At 44.6% G+C, this 22,099-nt stretch overlaps 1 protein-coding gene across 3 annotated transcripts in view; it reads right to left on the bottom strand.

Moving 5' to 3' along the window:
• znf385c (zinc finger protein 385C) overlaps nucleotides 1-22,099 on the bottom strand; it is a 133,088-nt gene that overhangs the window by 6,628 nt on the left and 104,361 nt on the right. For all 3 annotated transcript variants that reach the window (XM_084372595.1, XM_084372596.1, XM_084372597.1), the window contains 3 exons: nucleotides 16,317-16,459; nucleotides 9,122-9,232; nucleotides 5,563-5,788 (listed from right to left, as the gene is read on the bottom strand). In XM_084372595.1, coding sequence (XP_084228721.1) covers nucleotides 5,563-5,788; nucleotides 9,122-9,232; nucleotides 16,317-16,459 — 480 coding nt within the window. The remainder of the gene's footprint in view (nucleotides 1-5,562; nucleotides 5,789-9,121; nucleotides 9,233-16,316; nucleotides 16,460-22,099) is intronic.

Consider the following 22,099-nt stretch of genomic DNA (forward strand, 5'->3'; position numbering starts at 1 on the left):
CACAACCCTCCACAATGAAACTGTGCCCCATTGATTTTCCCTTTTACGTCGCAGAGTAAATTCATCATTCGAGATAAGGGTCTTCCTCTCCCATTCCCGCTAAAGAAAAAGAACCTATATAGGAGCAAGATTAGGCAGCCGCCTCGCTGTAATGAGAGTGACCCCAGAGGGATTTGAGCTCCTCTGTGGGGGGGGGGGGCGGCGGTAGGTACGATCCCGAGCTTATGTGAGAGACGGGGCCACCTGAGAAGCCTCTGGAGGGGAGTGATACTGATCAATGGATTTAGCAGGAACCTTACGGAGGAAACATGGAGTGCTGCTGGGAATCAAAGCCCTCTTAAATCCAAAGACTCACATCATGTAGGACCTCATCCAGCCAAGATTCATTTCTCCACTGACATAAGGTATCTCTCATTTTTAAAAAGGCTTAAAGGGGTAACGAGTTAGATCAATTTACATGTAATAATGACTTTTTGAACCTGATATGAAAAATTCCCCCATCTCCTTTGGTTGCCTTTACAAGCCTGTGGACAATTTCTTTAAGTTGCTTAATTTTGCTGGACTGTGGATTTCTTTGTGAAGAACTTGTGTTGGATTTTTCTGCGACCTCAGTGCCCCTCTCCGCTAACAGACAGCAACAGTAGCTAACGCTGATTTAGAAATGGTTTTGGTCATGATAAAAATATCTACTTCTGACTTAATGTCTGATTTGAGTATTTGTTTTTATTTTTATTATGACTAACTTTTCATGTAATTGTTTCTTTTCCTGGCAGAAATGGGCTTCCACAGGTTCTGGCTTCCAAGATGCGAGGCTTTGCTGCTTTGTTCTCTTAAATATTATTGTAAATTTAATCATTTGGTTTTTGATTGTTGTTTGAACAAAACAATCAATTTTAAGATGACACCGCTGAGAAATTGGTGATGGTGGGTGGCAGTTCAGGCATTTTTGCAGACTGAAAAATAATTGCTTGATAAAAATAACCCGCAGATTGATTAAGTAAATAATCGTAGTTGCAGCCCTGATGGGAGGCGGAGAAAAGAGCTGTTTATTTTGCTGCACACTGGGATCAAAAGTCCTGTAAAACTGATAAAAAAATTAATCTCTGATAAAAGTCTCGTCTGTCCTCTTCACTAAAAAGTATCTTTATGTCTCCTTGTCACCCGCTTGCTCTCTGACCATCTACATAATGAGAGAAACTGCCACCAAAATTGGCAAACTGTCACACCAAAGGCCAGCGTATTGGCAGCACCAGCAGGGCCTCTGTGGACAAGAACAACACAGCAGCAGATTATAGATATTCGGATCAATGTTATGCTGGCAATCGTCAGTTTTCTTTAACATGAAAAGAATTTAATCCACACTTAAACAGTCCAATCAAATGTGACAGGCTTTTGGAGTGTAAACACATCTGAAGAGATCTCAATTCAGCCGATTGATCGGCTGAGAACTTTAATCACAGCTTAACAGCAGATGAATATGAATACTGGGCTCATTATGCACATGCCTGCATACACATACAGACACCGAGCGCTCGGTGTAGCAGGTGAGCTGTGATCCACGGCAGCCTCAGAACATAAACACATTCCCCGGAGGAAATGTCTTTGCTTTAAATCATCATTACCGTGGTGACAGACAGAGTCCCAGCAAAGAGTGGAGTCAATCAAAGCTGAGGTTTGATTGATGCTTGTCACAACTGATGCAGACCCTCTGTCTCTGGGCACCTGCCGGCTGCTCTCTAACTCACTCACTCACTGTGTGCTCACTCCCTCCTTTGTAAGTCTGGGACATGGTTTATAAGCATCGATTAGTCCCTTTGTAAGATTGAAAACGTCGTCTCTGCTCTCCCCCGACTCCCTCCTGTACTTACAAATGGTTGTGGTACCTTGAATGAATACGAATACCTGTAGAAAGTAAGGTATGGTCTAGAAACATGTTGGAAAGTTTTACTGTAATGTGACAGAATTTAGGATCAAAAAGCAAAATCACGTTCTGAAGTTACACTGCTATGGCTGAAGTTTGGTTAGGTTTAGATCCAAAATTGACTTTGTTATGGTTAGGGCAACATGTTATCTGGATTCACAACATTACGTGATCATGTGCTCTCGCAAATCCATCTTGCCAGGCTTGAATATATGCGCTCGTGGCCAAATCACAGTGGTTTGGACCAATCAGCATCCTATGAGGAACTGCACTGAAGTTTTTCCTCAATGGAAAACGTGTTTTCATTCTCCCAACTGGCATTGCCGAGAGTTTGATTTGCCAACTGGCTCCGCTGTTGGTAGCGTTCTCCTATTGTCGATGTGATTGGTTGAATGTAGCCTGTGATGGACAGATGGTTCGTCCAATCCCCTGCCAAGTATTCTTCGAGAGTTTCGGCCCTTTTACAAACACTTTCCAAGGACGACTTCCCCAATAGTGCTGTGTAACAAACCATCTGGCGAGTCAGGTTAGGAAGCATCAGGGTTTGGGCTAAAGTTACTGCCTCATTAAAATGGCGACAGTCAGTGGGAAACGGGAAGAATATGACATTTTATGGGCCATGATCCATCCACCCCAACTGCCTCTCTCTCTCTGTGGACTCCTGAAGGACGAGGGTCATAAGGTTTCCAGAGGGCTTTGCGGCATGAACACAAACATATGTTGTTTGTGAATATTTGCCGAAATGACTGATCCTAATATGTCTCTGTGGAGAACAGTCTAAATATAGTTTAACTGACAATCTGTTGGACATTCCCATTGGTGTAGAGGTTATGTTGGCAGTTTAAGGTCCCGCATTTGGATCTGGCTCTGCCCCCCATATTGCTATCACAGTTATTATTAATGTTAATAATGTTATTGCTCCGCTGATTCTCTTAAATGTGCAATATGTAACTTCTGCCACTAGGGGGCTCTCTATCAAAACAAAACAAAAGGCATTTGAAGAGTGTTTTTCGAGAGCTGGATAGAAAGTCAGGTGCAGAGCCGGACCTTCTGGAGGAATAAACACCCAGAGTCAAATCGGACTCTGCTCAGAGGTTACTTTTTACCTTATGGGGAAAAAAAACTGGATTTGTCTTCAATCCTATTTATCAACCTAACTGCAGAAGAGATCTGCAGAGGTGACCTCCACTGTCGGGTGTTTATGTTCTGTTATGATGACTGCCGACTGGAGCTGGAGGGGGTAAAATGTGCTTTACTTCATGAACGCAACATTACAGAGAGGGGAAGGGAAAAGAAGAGAGAGAACCAGAGTCTCTTGTGAGTGCTGGATTGGTTTATGCTGTTGCTTGCTAATGTTAGCTTATGGCTAATGGACAGTGAGGTTATCAGGCTGTTTTGGGCGGATAAACACTGCGTATGACCACACAAATGTTCAAAGGTGAGGTAATGTTGAGCATTAAGTTGAGTCTCATTCACCGACCTCCCCATCCCAAAAGGAAGCGACTGGCTAACCAAATAAAATGCTTGGTTACCTTGAGCAAACTTGTGGATTTCTCTGGTTTGAACACTGTCTGAAACATTTACACACCTCAACAAAATATAAAACAGAGACCTAGTTGTTTTTTCAGACATAACATATCCTTATCTATGTTGTGACAAAGCCTAAATTTAATTAACTGGCCTGGTCCACTGTGGCACTTGCCCAAATACACTTGGAAAGCAATATTGTAACTCATCGTTTGTTCTTGTTTACCTCGGAAAAAGTGCACTTTGAACGCCATCCAGCCGCTGAAAGTCAAAAGGTGGTATATAAATGGCTGTGGCCTCCTGCGTCTAAACGTGCATTATTTTAACAGAGCCGAGGAGACTGACCTTGTGGGCCGGGAGTCTGTTTATTCTGAGCCAGACTGACTGCTTAGAGGAGCAGCCGACAGGTGTGTTATTGGTTCCTGATGGCAGACAATGTGGGCATTACCCTCAGACAGCTCCCCACCAGCCTCCAGTTTCATGGCAGACATAACTCATTTCATAGAGTGTTAATTTGGAGCGCTATTCCATTACAGGTTGGCATTGTGGTGCATGCCACCACTGGCTCGCACTGCTGCATTTCAATTTCACATTAGGCCAATCACACAATTGGGCTTATTAAAAGAGTGTTCCTCCTCACAAAATTGCCCTGGAACTGTAAAATTATTCACAGCATAAAAACTAGCTCTGACTTATCTACTTTCTCTCTCCACTGACCCCCCCTTCCCTCCGTGCCTATTCTCCCTGTCTGTCTCTCTCTCTCTCTCTGTCTCCTTCATTCATTTCATCTTATCTCTCATTTTCCACTCATCATCTTGTTTCGTCCCCACTGCTGCTTCCCTCTTTCAGAGCTCTCCTTTGCAACAGCGGAATATTAAAATGAGATTTGATGAGAGCGTTATCAGGCTCCCAGTCTTTTGTCCACTTTCTCCTTTCTGAAGGAGACTCTTAGTGCTCAAGGCAAAAAAAAAAAAAAAAAACGAAATGCGGATGTCTGTGTGTATCCACGTGCACGGGAGCATGTCTATGAGGAGTACAAACTGTCTCCCTCTTCTCTCAGTACCTTCATATCTCTTCTCTAATATTCCATTGAGCATCCAAGCGCATTTTGAAATTCTGCTCAGATAGCGATCTTCTCCGGGGGCGGGGGAGAGGATGAAGGAGGAAGGTAGAGCGGTGAGAGAGGGGAAAACGGCTCTACCGCTGCTCCACCAACATCACCTTGGATGTATAAATGAAAAGCGTGGACCCAGACGAGTGCAACACGAGAAGGTAATGGGCTCACTCCGCAGTCAAAGTGCCACTGGAACAATTTATGCTCTCTGAGCCGAAGCTGCGGCCGTGTCATGTGGAAAAGTCAACATCCATATTGTGCTGAAAGAAAACCAACGCACTCTTATGAAGAGTTAAAATGTCTAGATTTATACCACCAATGCAAAAACATTTTAACTCTTTGTAAAACAAGATCAGTGCCTTTGACTGCCCCTCGAATGAAAACTCTCGCCACTCTTTTGCTCCCTCTCAACTCACCCAGCGATGTGTTGTTCTTGCCATGCCGCACAAATACACCAATTCTGGTTCTACAACTACCGTCGCTATCTTACCGAGATAGATCTGAGCGAGCGAGGGAGTGAAGGGGAGGTCAAACGCTGGATATTAAGAGGCAAAGGAGGTGAAAAACGACCCCAGTGTGCCTACGATCTTTCTCAGCCGGCCCCTTTATTTACACAACATCTCTTGCTCACAGACATCCCACAATCCCACTGCTTCAGAGCCCTCCATCTATCAGAAAGTACAGACACAGAGAGCCATGGCAAAGACGTATGTTTGGGGGGTGGGGGGTTGAGTGGGTTTAAATTGCTGCGGTTTCAATGCACAGAAACACAGAGGGGATAGGAGGGCGAGATGGTGAAGGATAAGGTGTACAGGAGATGTAATCTCAGAGTGTATCACAGCAGAGCAGAGGGAAAGGGATAAGAGAGATGATATGGAGGAGGATGATGGCAGCTGGAGAAGAGGTGAAGAGTGGTGGAGAGGGTTTAGAAGGATGAAATGGAGCAGAAGGGGGAACCAAAGTATGATAGAGCTTTTCCTCTCTCTGTCTGTTAACATACTTGTTCCCTCCACTAAGTTCGTATCCATGAGCGCAGGAAGAGCTGCCTCAGATGTGGACGTCTTGCTCCGGTCCCGATCTCGTTCACGATCGCGATCTCTGTCTCGGTCCCTCTCCCTCCCCGTGGACGAGGCCTCCCCGGCTCGTCGCTGCCGGTTCTTCTGGGCCTCCATGGCTTTGAGCTTCCGGGCGTGCTTGTGGCCCTTGTAGTGCGCCTCCGCTTGGTTCTGCAGGAAAATGAGAGAAAAAAACAGGTCGGAAAAGGGAAAGTGTTTGACTCGATGCGTTATCAGCTGGAGAGACTGGAGCCCACGTGCAATAAATGTTAAAATTCACGCCTGACTATTTGCTCTCTCGCGGGCACGCACAGGCTGCATGGAGGAGAGTCTGTTTCCACCTGATAACAGCGATGGCACATTGGGAGGCCAGAGGTATAATTGCATGTGTAATATGCAACAAGAGAGAGGATCCCATCTCCACAACTACCCTATTAATGTGCACTGTGAGAGTCGGCCTCTGCAAGTCCTGGACACGTTGCAATACATACTAATGTCACACACATCTGCGCACTCACGAGCGCACAAACCCACACTCACAACTCAGACACATTCTTACTGATTGCGAGGGGGCAGTAAACACATTCACACAAATATCCTTCCGGGTGGATTTACCTTCACATTCTCATCATTCTCACGGCCCCCGTTCAATCCCAGAACAAAGCCTCTGTTGTCGGAGCAAGCGGGGGTACATAAGAATATCAGAGAAATCAATAGAGAGATCACTCATTAACAGTGAAAACAACCTCTGGGGATCAGCTCTCATCAGCTCCTGGCCTGGATAGGAGTTAGTTATAGAGGGTAAGAGCAGAACTAGAGCTCCGATACATTATGGAAAAATTACCATACATATACACCATTCAGTAGAATAAGGGCTAAATGAGGATGTGTATGGGATTTCAGTTTAAAACATTCAAAATTGTACTAAAATGACCTTATGATGTCTGTTCTGTTGCAGAGATGTCTACAGAAGTTAGCATGCTAACCAGCTAGCCCTGGCTCATCCTGGTCCAAAGCTCCTGCGCTAGCAGCGTAAACACCAACACTCCCCAGGCCCCAGATTTTCCGTATTGCTGCACTACAGGTTTGCATCGCACTGGTGGGAAACAGCTTTTATAGGGATATTTTCATCCTCGCAGTACTTAAGAGATGGATGAAGGATTAAGTCTTTTTTTTTTCTAAATGGTGTATGTTTTGACAAGCGGTGCAAGGTAAGATGTTTCTCAAGGACTGCAGTGCTTCATTTCATGCTCTTATCCAGTTTTAATTCCTCGTGAAATAAATCATGCAAATCCTCCGGCACCAAACAAGTCGAGTAAATAGAAAGTGGACTTGGCTTTGAAGACTCCTAAGTGAGGAATAAATACAAACGCAGACTCAAACGCTTTTTCATTAGGAGCAAAATGTGGATTTCTCTGATTACCTGAGCATCAACGATACATTAAGTCCAGTAAGCAATAAATAAGGTTGCGTAAACATCGGCAGCAGGGATGGTATTAAACATACACACTTCACATTAGCGAGCCTAATGGTGCAATATAGAGGAGGCCTATAACTAATGTGGCTGTCAAAGCATCTGTAAAACAACTCTGATACTTCGGTGCACCGTGTGACGGATCTACCGTGAAAAGGCTTCAGAGATTAGTGTGTGATGTGACAAATTCAGGCAGCGCCTTCGCCACCACCACCACCACCGGTCTCACTGTCCAACTGTGTCTCAGAGGAGGCAGAAGGACAAGGTGTGAAATGAGCTTTGGTTTTCACATCAGCACCACGGCCAGCAGGGTACAGTTCTCTTCTAAGGGATACGTGATGTCCTGTGATTAAGCAACGTTACGGCTAAAAGTAAACATCAGGCTATATCTGGTGCATGGGCATATGTTTAGTGGGTGTGGAACATGGCTGTGAAATGGCTCTGATCCTCTCTCCCAGTAATGAGTTGCTTGTAGCCAAAAAAGTAACAAAGACATAAAGATGAAGCAGATGTAGTGTGTTGGTTTGCTTAATTAAACAATCGCTGATCTGCCAATTTTGATCGTAGAAGTGCACAGAACCACACGGTAAGTAAGTAAGACGGAGTCAGGCGCTGCCAAAAATGGTGTCACACACTTTGAGCTTCACACTGCCATTTCCGAAGCTCACGGCTCGGTCCACTATTTTTTAACCCTCAATATTTAGCACCTGCAACCACACCCAACATTGATGTCACGTTGCAGTGTCACACCCCAGAGTACACCTCTACATCACTGCAGCCAGGGTGAGAATCTGAATCACTGGAGTTGAACAAAAACAAGATTTTCAGCTGGTGTTCAGTTGCTCTTTGGGGTCAATTTGTGCTATCCTGAGCAGCAGAGACAGTTCAGTCAGTTCCCTTTGAGCATTATTCACAATGATAACTTGGTATAATATCTGCGCAAACTCTGAGGAGGTTGCATGGGAGTGTTAGGAAAGTACTCACACTCTCAGAGAGACAGATAAAGCGACAGTCAGACCTGACACTCCTCTTTAAGTCGGTGTGCAGACTCAGGGAATGGGATTTGCTCTAGTGTGTGAAGAGCACGTCTGAGTCTCCTCTCCCCCTCAGCTCCTTGTCTCCTGTGCCTCAGCGCTGCTTTGAAGACAGGGTCCAAAAAAAAAAAAGTGTGTGTGCCTGCGTGTGTGTGTATTTTACTGTGCCCAGACACGAGTTGTCTGAAGGCTTCCCGGACTATTATCTGTTTGTTTTTGTGAATATGCATGAAATGTCATGGGATGTTTGCTCGTGTGTGTGCATGTGCACGCTAGTGTGCATGTATACAGTATGCGTGTGTGTATTTGTGTGCGTGTGCGTGAGCTAGAGGTGGCAGGGATGGGGGAAATGGAACGAGGAGCCGGGGGTGCTGCTTCCCGCTGGGGCTGCTGATTGTTTCTGCTCTTTGCTGATAAACAGCAGCTCTCCCTGCTGTCTAATCCCTCATACCAAGACAGACAGACAGATACACACACACACACACACACACACACACACACACACACACACACACAGACTTCACTGAAACCAAACGTACTTTTAAACACGCATAACTAGAAAAAAAATACCAACTTTCCTTTAAAAGGTGCATTAATCTGCAAAAAGGCAATCCATTTATTTTTGTCTTGTATATGCACACAAAGAAACACACGTTTGCTTATTCACACACACACACACACACACACACACACACACACCCCCACAGGTGCACACACACATACAGTATGCACAAACATATTGAGTGAGTGGGGATGATAAGAGCTGAGGTAATTGAGGAACAGACACATTTTTAAAAAACAACATTCAAGAAGATAGCAGAAGCACCAAACAAAGAGATGTTGTTCTCCGAGGCTAGACTCACATTTTGCTATAGATTGCTTTTATGTTCTAAATTACACAGTCTGGCAAGTCGTCGCTTTCTCTCTCTTAAGTCCCACAACCTCTTTATCTTTCTCATAAACACCGAGACATAAAACCACCGGAACATTTCTTACCGTTGAGTTAAAGCGCAGGTGGCAAATGTTGCAGGAGATAATCTGTTTCTTCTTGAGGGGCTGAGGGACACCGAATGTGTGGTTGATCACTGCCTTCTGGACAGGGTCCATCTGAGAGACAGAGAACAGAGACCAGTACAAACAACATTAGCCCCATAAGATTTTATATTCTCAAATGAGAGATTTTTGTGCAGCAGAACAACTTCACCTCAGAGGCGAGGTGAGCTCGCCAAGATTCAATTTTCAGTGTGGCCATATTCTATAAAGAATCCTCTAATACAATAGAAGACAGCGGGGCAACACGTTCACGTATCTCCAGTAGCCACAGGATGTAACAGGGAAATAATTTCAGTTATTAGTGATGAATGTTATACTTTGATTTCAGTCCCTCAGAATCAGACAGTGACAATTCTTTGCACACAGTTATCAATGGTCCACTCACAGGTGCTTCCACTTATCTGCCTAATACGACCTCTCCTCTTAATTCTTGTTTCTTACGGAAAGTTTTAAAGAAATGTGCCATGCATTTTGTGAAATCTGGAGCGTTGTTTTTCCGTTGATCATGGGGGTCGTACCAACGTCAATCACATCAAAAGGCTGACAAACACAGGGCAGGGGCAAAAAACTGAATGAATGATAATGAATCACTGTAAACTGATCAATGTTTGTTTATGCCAAAGATTCAGGGAAGTGAAATCAACATCACGGTTGTATGCCTCCATACACCAGTCAAGTTGCTGATCCAGACCTGCCGTTGAATAATGGCCTGAGCATGTTTTGCAGAATATGATGATGTCACAGTGAAGTTGACCTTTGACTTTTTGGATATCAAATGTCATAACTTTTTTATCCTATTAGACATTTGTGTGTCACATTTTCTCTTAATCATTGTATGAATATTCTTGAGTTATGACCAAAAGCGTGTCTTGTGAGGTCACAATGACCTTAACTTTAACCTACTTATCTTATTTGTTATTTAAATCATATCCTTCTTTAAAATTCACCAGAATGCAGGAAAGTCTGTAAAAACTAAAATTTGAGAATAGATTTTAAAAATCCTCCCTGGGTTGGAGGTCTCTAGGTTGGCAAGCGTGGTGCGTATCTGCGTTAGCTGAGCAGGTTCACGGCACCAATCTGTAACAAATGAAAACTTCACTCAGTGAATTAGCATGAGGTTTGCATGACCCTGTGATTCAAACACAGTGTGTGACTGACTTCTCTGACATCAATAGTCCTTTTGCCTCCACGCATCGAGTAACCTGACCATTGGCCGTTTGTCATATTGCTTCTTTTCATAAAAGGTAAAACGCAAAGATGCATAAAGAGGCGCTTTGAGTTGTCCCATTAAACAGGAAGTAAGATGGAGTGGCCTACTTCGTACTATTCACCAAACTATACTGCACGCCAACTAATTCTTCAGTTTTAAAAAGACATATCTTTGTGGTTATTCATATAAGCCAGTTTATACATCGACTCCACCAAAAGAAAGATGGCCTTCAAACACTCCCGTGCTTTCTTTACTCAACAGGCGATGGTTCCCTAACCCTTTGTCAAAGGTTTTTCCATCCAGAACATCTTTTTCAAAAATGATTTCACTTTTTACCGAAAAACGTATTTCAAGCCAGTGCCGTTATTGAACAATTTGGAAAATGATGTGCTCTGCTGTCATTACAACAGACGATATTTTTCACTTTCAATCTGCTCTGAAATCAGTTGTTGAGAATGTAACACCCATGGTCCACTCACAGGTGCCTCCACTTATCTGCCTAATTAGACCTCTTCTCAGGACAGCGGCGGTGTGAACACAATGTGATTGATCGACATCTTCCTCATTCTTTAGTTGCACCTGTTGATGGTGTAATGACATTTTTACCTCGCTTACTTTTCACACCGCACCGATTCTCATTTGTGTCGTACCAATTATCATCGGTAATTGTGGTGAATTATTTATTTGTTTATTCATTTATTTTTCGCTGCTTTATCTTTTTTTTTTACGCTTTCTAATTATGACAATGAGGAGCATGACTGCATTCATTTTAATGCCTAACAACATTATTTAGTTTTAGTCATATAATAGCCCTCAGTGTTTGTGCTGCGCTGGCAATCACACCGACGGCTCAGTGGTTTCACCTGTGCGGTATTTAAGTCACCTGAACCGTGACTCTGTAAGCACTGATGAAAGTCTGAGTGACTCAACTGTTTGCTGCTGGTTTTAATGTCACTTGATCGTGCAGCGGAGTACTTCTGCGTTACGCAATAAAGTCGTCTTTCTGTGTGTGATTACCAACATTCACTCTTAACACATCGCAGGCTTAAATAATGATAATGGCCGCTCCTGCTCTCAACACTACCAAAAATCCAGACCTTAAAAGGTGCAATATGTAATAAATGGCCACCTCTTGAATTCATACTCCAAAAAAAAAGCTAGTTAGCTCAGCTAGCCGTGCGGTAAGTGGTCTGGAATCAGTGTTTTTACAAAGAAGGGCTAGCTGGTTAGCATGCTAACTTCAGTAGGTATGCAACTCAATACATAGATGTCTTTGAAATCACGTCAAAGCTCTTGTGTCTTTATATTCTGTTGTTAATTTTTGACTTTCCCCCCCCCTACATATCACAATGTGTGAGAATGTGGGTATCCCGCCATTGTTCTGTACAACAAAGTAAATATATTAACGGGTGAACTCCCTTGTGAGTCTCTTGTTAACCTCTTGACTCGACTATAAACCCAGCTTTAAGTTCATGGTTCTCTCTGTTCTTAACACGCCTGCTTTGTTGTTACAAGCCTCGCTGCAGCTCATATTTTTATGCAGTTAGAGTTCATTGTGATCTCAGAAATGTGACTGTGTAAAACATTATGAATCATTGCAGCCCACGGGGAGGTGTTTCTGGAGAGGCTTTTGGGCAGACTAATTTAGTTTTAACTGACTGTGAAAAGACTGCAGAGAGTCCCTGAACAGCAGACTATAAACAGCAGAGTGAAAGCCGAGGCTTCATTAGGAGGTCTGCAGGCCACGATGACAGCTGATTTCATTGCGGCACCCTTCAGCATGGTATCACATATAACAATCACCCTGGATCTCTCCCCAGGCTGGCACAGGGTCTGGCCCAGTCCATTCCTATGCCTGCAGGGACTCAGGATGGCCTGGCAGAGCGCTGTTCTCACACAGACACTCACTGGATCCACTGCTGAAACTCTCTACTGCCCAGAGATCAAGGAGTGTTGGTGTACTGATGGCAGCGAGGATGGCGCTCTGCCTTTCATTCTTATACACAAGCCTGAACAACATCGGATCCATGCATCCCACACAAAGAGCAGTGGCATGTCTGAGGCAGCTGCCTCCTCCGTGAAGAGGGGAGTCCGTTTACCACAGATTCCTGACGGCCAGGTGTGAGAGGGGATATAAACACACCTGACACTGAACCCTCCACGCTGGAGGTATATCTCTCCCTCAGGGCTTTCTTTGCCTTTGTTGCTTTATTTTGGCCTCTTCAGCATGACTCAAAGCTACCTCTGGGAGCAACTGACATCTCCCTTCACCGGCCGGAGCCTGACCACAGAAACCTCGCTCTCCCACTCCTGCTGCCCTCCGTCCACCTTAGCAGGGCAGGCTGCACACAGCTATTTGTTTTAAGACCTGAAGAATGTGCCCATTGTCTGTCCGCAGCCATCCTGAACCGACTGCTATAAATGCGTCTTTTGTCCAGGCCCTCCGTCCTCCCCCGCCATCCTGGTGCAGACAGAACTTATCCTGTGCCGGGCGGCTGAGTCCGTGATGGGGTTTCAGTGCAGGTCGAGAGAAAGAAGGAGAAAGAAACATGCAGAGAGATGAGGAGAGGGTGAGGAGGGGGGAGGATGTAAGAAGGGACACCAGGGGAACCGGAGGATATTTAGTTTGGGAGACAGGTGCATTCATCTTCCCCCCTGCACACGTCCGGCACAACGTGTGCCTTATCAGGGCTCAGAGAACCTGGGGCTCCCAGTTGAATGGACTTTGTGATTAATGCCACAGCTGTGCTGTCAGACTGTGTATTATGGAGGCTAATCATCTCCTCCCGGGACTGAAGCGACACTGATTTGATGTTATTTTCGCAGTTATCATAATTTTCTGCATTCTGGTTGTGGTAGACTCTACATCCTACCGCGAGATGTATTCTATTTAACAATAGCTGACTGAATAGCATTTCCTGTGTAGTACTTTGCCACAGTAATATATAATCTACTTCCCATTTATCTACAACAACTTTAGTAATGTTACTGATATGACGACTTTAATGCCCAAAAATAAAATAGTACTTTAAAGGTTCAGTGCGTATGATTCATTTGAATCTATCAATCTGGAGATTGCAGGTTGCAGCTGAGCACCCGTGGTCTCACCCACCTAAAACTAAGGATTGTTGTGTTTTTGTTTCCTTACACTGAGGGAGAGAGTAAGTCGTCTTCATAGAATAATAATAGAACTAGATACTGAACTCAAAGATGGCGCCTGTTCAGTCCAGTGAGAATTGCTTGCCTGACACATACGCCAGAAATAGTTTTTCGCTTCCCAGTTTACTTGTGGCTCACTGAATGTGTTCAGTCGTGTTTCTCCCACTGGCCCCGCCTGCAAGTTGTCGTTATGCCCATAGACTTTACATTGTGAGAGCCACTGGAGTCACACAATTCAGACACCTTTATAGGTCTCCAATTTCCCAGCATTGCTAGGAACAACTATGGAGGACGACGTCGACTCTTTACAAGTGTTACTCCTGGCTTTGCAAGCCTACATTGGCATGACTAGTCCTCGGGCTGCTGTTGCTACGAGTAGTGAAAATATAAAAAATCTTTTGTTTATTCTCCCGTGGAGAAGTCAGAACACGCTACACTAACTGTGTTTTTTAAAGATGGAGGTCAAAAGCGGTTTTAGTTGATCCTTTGTTCCAGAAAAGTGTTGGCGCCACTCTGGAACCAGTTTTTCAGATCTTTGGCTCTTGAAACACAACAAACTACTTCCTGAGTCGGCACTGGCTCTGAACCAGCACCTGAACAGTGACATGCTAGATGCCACTACACAATGGACCTTTAAACTCTGTAATGTATTTGCTGTGAGTTGACACAGCCGTCACAGAGGCATGAAAAGAGCTGCGAGGCACAGAAGTTGGTTTGAGAATAGAAACGATTTTCCTGTTAAAAAATATGCTTAAACACGGACGAAACACTGACCAGAGACCTGCCCTGCTGCACCCACCACTAATATAAATACATGCGGGTGTTAGAGGAATAAATGTTCTCCGTGGTGGCTTTGCTGCTAGGCATGCTGAATCCTCCATAGGGCAATATGGGCGACCCTGTAACCAAAAGCAGTGGGCAGCAGATCAAATGAATACACTGTCCTCTTCACACAGCAGGCTGGAGACCCCCTACATATACACATACACATCATACAGCACACGTTTATGTCTCATCCACCCCCTCACACATGTCCACCGCTGGAAGAACCAGCCAGCCAGATGTCTGTGTGGCCCTACCTCTCTGTCTCTCTCTCTTTCTCTCTCATCCTACCTTTTTTCGCTCGGTTTGAAAAGGTGTTAAGTGCACGCCGGAGCGAAAGCTCTGGCTTATGTTTCATTTACAGACCACAGAGCTGGGGATGGTTTCACAGTGTGCAATGAGGGAAGTGAGCAGCCTCATGCACACACACACATCCAGTGTAAAACTAGTATCAAAGAACTCAGAAGTGCCGACACACACACACACACACACACACACACACACACACACACAACAGACAATGGGTAGAGAGCTGGCGAGTAAAGGATCAAAGAAACAAGTTTTTAATTCCAGGCACACAGGCAAGGTAAGCATCAGAGCCCAGGGCCTTCAAAACTGAACAGTTGGTTGCTGACCTTTGAAACAAATTAAAAAGGGTCTCATCTGCAGCGACACTGATTCTGAGGTGACAGCTAGCCATTCTGAGAGGTGAAACAATGCTTGAATAAAGATTAGCACCCCACAACTGAGGTAAGGCCTCAGGAGTACGGTATATATGAGTATACGAGGCTAGGGTCTGGCAGAACAGATGAAGAAGAAGAATCTTTATCGGTCACACACGATCATAACCGAGTACAAAACTTTGAAACTTTGTTCTCTGCAGTTAACATCCCTGAGGAGCAGTGGGTAGCCACCGTACGGCACCGGGTACCAACTCCAGGTCTATGCCAGTGCTTCAGCCAGGGACACTGACAGGACAATTAACCTGAAGCACATGCTTTGATGGTGGGGGAACTGGACGTGAGCATGAGGAAATCATTGAAGCTCCACACAAAAAGTCCCTGACCCAGCCGGGAGTTAAACCAACATTTTTGTTTCGAGGCGACGGTGCATCTAGAAGCTAGCTAACTAAACCACGTACAGCTCAGCAAAGGAGGGCGCCATTAATGCTTACGTCATGCTCTTTCACAAGCATGAGCCGCTCGCCCATGACTAGATGCATGCTCTCTCCTGTGCGCTGACATGTTGTACTTTACGTTGTACCCTAACCCTTTTGAGCATTAAAGCATGTAAACCTATTATAGTCGTAACCCAAAGAGAAATTATGAACCTGAAATTGAATGAGCATAATATGTCCCCTTCAAACTGCTCACTAAAAGGTCTGTGGATTATCTTGAGTGACTAGGTCATGATTTCTGAAAAGACACACTGCTGTTGAGTTCTCCACGCGCCAAGTGGTCTCTCTTCGATTACATTCAGAAGAAGGCAGACGTCTCCACAGCTGATATCTACAAAACTCGGCTGCTCACACCAAAACAATCTCGATAAATAGCATGACAGTTGGGAGGAAGAACATGTATTTTTTTATTCTGGTGAAAATGTCCATTAATATGTTTACAAGTTGTTGTTTTTTTTATCAACACCTCTGATGAGTGATAGTTGTCTCATATTATGGCACTACACTAACACTTTCAAAGAGTACGGAAGAGGAAATGAGACATTTTGTTCTCAAGCTCAAAATAGCCAGTTAACAGTTAACAGTGAAATAGCAAAAGGAGTTCTCTGTGGTGAAACGAGTCCACTCTTCACATGATATCTAATTAGGCTATCCTGAGCTCAACTGGAGACCTTTAATGTTGCTGATAAAAGTCATAGATTAATTTGGTTGCACTTTAATTCTCCTGCTCATCTAGATGATCGCAGGTGCCACAGAGCCGTTGCACTCACCGTGTTGAAGTTGGGAAAGAGGCTGAGGGGAGAGGATCCATTGAGTCTGAAGGGCAGGAGGTGTTTGAGGTCGAGCTGAGGTTGCAGAGGCCGTCCTGGGACAGGGAGGGAAGCCAGAAGGGGGCTGCCCTGGGCTGACGTACCTAGACAACACAAAGAGATAGATGTTAGAAGTTAAGAAACGACCGGGAAACATTAACGTGAGGGACATTTTTGTATCAGGAGTGGAACTGCGCCAGTGGCTTCCGAAAGGTCACACGCTGTGCTCAGAGGAGGCCCGACTTTGATTTATTTGATACCGGAGGCACTGTTACACCTCCATTTGACACCCAACGCACATTGCACAACTCAAACGTGTGTGTACGAGTGTGCTTGTGCTTTTATCTGGGACGAGGTGTGTCAGAATTTGTGTGTTTCTGTTTTTATACAGACAATAGAAGCTGGTGTACATGTGTGTTTGGGGGGGGAAGGGCAGTTTTGTTGGAGACTTAATACTCCCATCACCCCAATTGCCTGAGCTGATCCCCCAAGGACACACACCTACCGTCATGTACATACACACACGCACACAAACATCATTTAATTACTGATTTATTGGCTGAGGAAAGGTGCCTGTGCGAGGGGAAGATGGGAGATATCGGATTTCAAATGGACCAGGGATGAAGAGATTTCTAATTTTCCGCTTGGCTGCGTTTCAGTGGACCGGTGCGCTCACCGGTGCGCAGGCACTTATCCCAGCACCAGGATCAATCATTGGTGTCAGCTGCAGGTCACCGTGGCCACCCCAAAGTACGCCTATCATGTGAGCCCGAGTGCCTCACACACATACACTTTGCGTGTGCGTGATAAGGCACACCGTAGGCAAGAAAATAAAGAAAAAAGCAGTAACTGACCTTGAAATACACCAGCAGCTTAGAAATAGAAATGATTTGCCAGAAAATGGCTACTTCTCAAGATAGGAGAGGGAGCGCAAGATCTCAGAGACAGATGGTGGGATACAAAAGGAAACGCTGAAGACAGAAACACAGTCTCAAAAATCAGTAATATTTTCATGGCTACGAGTGCACAGTGTATGTTGCTTCTCTGTCTGTGAATTCAACATTGAGTCTTATAAATGTTTAATGTCAATTATACATTTTGTTTCACATTAAAGCTGCTACCAAGAACTCTCATGTTTCGTTGATTCTGGCGGCCCCTGTGGACAAAAGCAGTATGAGCACCACCGCCTCTTGTGATCTGGTTTGAAAGCAAGTGAATCAAAAACGCATTGAACTTCTAATGATATCTCATTTAAAACACAGCTGTTTGCAGGATGCATAGCGATGAGGAAATGTATTTTATTTTAAATTATGTTTCAGTGCCGTACTACCAGACTACAGAGCAGTCAGAGTCCTCAACTCATCTTCAGCACGCCACCATATAAAATTGTTTTATTTTGAAATTCTTCCAACCCGGATATGTTGGAATCCAACTCAGCGACAGACATTAAGAATAACTATAGTAACCACATAGAAGCATGAGTATATCAACAGCATCAAGAGGTTTATCAGTTCTTGAGTTGAATAACCTGCTCACCAAGACAACCCAATATACCGTAATTACACGGCGGCCATTTTCCTTCAACGTCAGGCTCAGATTGGGACACTTGAATACTGGGATAATGTTATGTTGCTGTATTCCAGGTTGCAAGTCAGTAATCTGCCAAATTGTTATCATTTCACAGCTTCCTGAATGATCAGCAACTGAAAAGATGATGGATATTGAAGATCTGGAGGCACAATCGGCATTATTTCAAGGAAAAACCACATATTTGCTAACTCGTTAGCTAATGGTAGCATTCAACCACTTCTTAGTTTAGTTTCGATTGCATCCTGTGTGTTTCACTTGCAGGTTTAGACAAATATTTGAAGATAACATCGGACCATATTTCAAGGAAAAACAACAGGCCTGGAAACCAAAAGCCTGTTGTTTTAGCTTGAAATATGATCCGATGTCGCTCTGGATGAAACTATTCATATCCATTACAGTTGCTAATCAGTCAGGAAGCATTGAAATGGGGTAAATATTTGTCAGAGTGCCTAAATTTCCATGACGTGCACCCTAGAACACAGCAGTACAACATCTGAGCCTCCTAACCTCGTCAGAGGAAAATGGCCACCGTACTTCTTTCACACCGGCTCTGGGACATCATCCTTTGAAAAGCTGCACAGGTTGGATGAAATACAGAGCTACGCCACTTATCGTTCACCTAAAGACCACTCAAACATCACAGTCAACAAGACATCAGAAGCTGACGTAATAACAACAGCAATTTGCACTGTTTGTTGTGGAACATTACAGTATTTTTTTTTTCTTAGAATTGTATTCAGGGTTGTGGCGTGATGATGATACTGCTCTATGGCCTGTGCGAAGTACAGAACAGAGCGATAGATGGGGGCTCTCTCAGTAGTCTGGCCCATGGCTTTCTGCGGCTTGGCAGGAGTTGCAGCCGTGACGCGGAGTGTGTGTGGGGGGAGCAGAGAGACTGAAGCTCTGAGCATATGCTCCTCAGTGCCGGGCTCAAGCTTTGCCTTTGCCATGTGTGGGCTCTCCTCTGCTGTCTGTCTGACACCCAGCGAGAAGCAGCACAGGACGGACGCAGCCTACAGACACGTGGGCAGCAGCCGGCGGGGGATCGCTCACAACACACAACACGCAGAAAGAAAACGAGGAGAAGCTGAGTCTTCTCTTGGCTGGGCTATCAGAGGAAAAGAGCTGGGCTTGCAGGGAGGACAGTTATCAGCTGATAGTGCTTCCCCACCTCTCTGTGGCTCCCTAGGCAGCTTATTAAATCAGGGGCTGGCTGTTTGCCTCTTTGGATGATAACACTACCGCGGAAGCACAGCCTGAATCCAGGCATGTACGACAGCGAGCGAAGGAGTGTGTGCGCTCGGCTCGGATGTACTAGACAAGTATCACTGGCGCGCACACAAACGCATACAAACAGAACTGCCTACGCACCTCTGAAAACAAATAGCTCCCAGGGCGAGGGGGAAGTCAATATAACAGTCACATAAGATGCACACACACAAACACACACAAAATCAAACAAGGTATAATTTCGCACTTGGCACGTATTGTGTTTGATTTCAGTAGGGCTGCTCTTTAAAGCAACATACAGTTTTGAGTGTTCAAGCACATTTTTTTCCTTCAAAAGAAGAGGGCTTATTTCAGCCCGCAGCCACTGATAACCTCCTTCTATCACACTGCGTCATTTTCCACTCATCTGATGTTGTGCACATATGTGTGTTTGCATGTGATTCCGCGCACATATGTTTCTTTCTGTCCCGAGTCATGTCTGCGCCGAGGCTCAGATTTATTTACGCCTCGCTTGTGGTCCGAGGTCCAGACAGCCACTGGCAGTCGAGGCAAGGCCTGAGACCAAATGTCCGGCCTCCTTCTCTTCCTCTCCCAGATGACTTTGCTAACGGATCTGACTGTCTCCGCCAGTCTTTCCCCAGGCGGGCCTCCTCCTCCTCCAACCATCACAACAACGCATTCCTCCCTCTCATGACTCACTGGGCTTGGTTACACAACAGCCGGCGTCACATCGCATCTAGTCGGATGTGTGTATGTCTGTGTTGTGCATCCGAGCCAAGGAATTCAAACATTGATTTTTCAATTATTTTCTACTTGCTCATCTAAGAAAATAATGGAGACCAATGCGCACAAGCAAACACACTGACTCTTCCCTCCTCATTCCTCCTCTGCTTTAACAGAATTAGCCACACAATCCTTTAGTCCTTTTACTGTTATTCTCTTGTCATCACTCCAGTGCTCCCTTAGGTTTTTGACAAATTGCCTTTTCTCACATCTAAATACCTCCACCCCACCCCCGAGCTCTGCACATCCCTGCTCACTGCTGCTGAGCAGCACAGAGAGGAGAAAAGGAGAAGGGTCGGGGAGGAGAGAAAACTGCCTTTCTATTTGTGGCCCAGTGTAATTATGTGGGATAGATGCTGGCACAGCAGGGTCTTGGAGTTGGGTGAGTGGATCTCCACCGTATTTATCCTTTTGCCTGTTGCTGTCTGGCTTCTCGAAAAGACAGCCCACGATTTCACTTTAGGGTGAACTTGAAACTTTAACTTAAAACGAGTGCCTTTTGACGACTGTCCTCCCACGAAGAACATCAGCGTGATAAAGCCTTTTATTGGCTGTAGTCAGACGAAGTATTAAGTTGAGCTTATTAAAGATCAAGAAAGTCAGTGTAGGAAGTGGGTTTAGGGAAGGTTGAGTCAACAAAACTTCAGTCTGAGCACAAGAGTTGGTTAGTTGTTTCCTGTTTGCAACCCCAAAATCAACATTTCCAGTGATGACAGCGTCGGCTGGTAATGTTTTTCACTTGTGTGACTCTGCATGTGTGTGTCATCATGGCAAAATGTTGTCCTGGAGACACCTTTTGAAATGGGAACTACCACAGAGTTAAATGGTAAATGGACTGTATTCATATTAGCGCTTTTCTACTATTACCGACCACTCACAGCACTTTACAACACAAGTCAGCATTCACACACACATTCATGCACTGGTGAAGAAGGAAGAGGGCTGGTGGCAGAGGCTACCATGCAAGGCCTGACTGGATTGCCAGTCAGCCTTCATTTTCCTGGGACATGTTGTGCCCAAAAGTACAGTGAAAGCGGGGATTCATAGGGAACCAATCCAAATGCTGATGGTTGTCATTATTCTATCGCTATTACACGGTGCGATCAACATTTACTTCATATCAGCAAAAGATCAGTTCAACCACAATCTCTAAATCCCTCGACTATCATTTGATACTAATGTTTTGGGGGTTTCCAATGTGGAGATCCAGATAACGGACATCTGGACCAAGCCTGCCTTCCCTTTACAGTCCTATTAGCAACTTGTTTTAGGTCCAGAATACATTCTGGTTTACCTCTATAAACCCATATTTACATATGAATGCAGATACATTTCTTAAAAAGCTAATCAAAAGCTAAATCACCATCAGACAGTAGACAGTGGGGTCCAGGATTGCATTCTGGCCAATGCTTTGCACCTCTTTTGCTCTCCACATGGACCGTTTACTTGCAGGCAACCAAAGCCTGCTCAGATGTGATTGCTCAGTACACCTGACTGCAAACTGTAACCAGAATGAAATCAATATATTCTTCACAGTGATTTGCAACAGCTTCTGAATAGCACAGACAAATCATACTGCCAATATGACCGTCAGATCAGAAAACCATTCCATGTGTCATTCTGGAGTGAATGGACAAACAACGAATTTGTACTTTTAATTTGGCGGGACTTGTTGACCTTGTAGGTTGCACAACGGATGGTTGACAAAATAAAGCACAGCAGTTGCCATTCTTTGGATTTTGGTCTTTGCTTCAAGTGGAAGTAATATGTCTTTTCTGGAAGAGTTTTAAAAATGTTTTCATAAAATAATCTTTTCTTTCTTTTTTTTACTAAAGAGAGCCTCAATAGATTTTTAGAGGAGGTTTCCAGAATTACTGTTTGCAGCACAAACTGAGCTGACAAGATTTATTTTAAGATTTAGGTTTGTTGTTCTTCGTCTGGGGTCCAGACTCCAGAATGGCCGACCTCTCTTTGTCACCATTCCTCGCCCACAGAGACTAAACACACAATGACACTGTACTGCTGCTAGCGATGCACCCGAGCGGACCCCCAAGGATACTTGTGACTTTGGCTGTACTGTTTGTATGAAAGACAAAGGGCTGCTTGTTCAGGTAAAATTACACACAAGACCTTTCCTGCTG

This window comes from Pagrus pagrus (assembly GCF_965226575.1).
Source record: "Pagrus pagrus genome assembly, chromosome: 13".
Lineage (NCBI taxonomy): Eukaryota > Metazoa > Chordata > Actinopteri > Spariformes > Sparidae > Pagrus > Pagrus pagrus.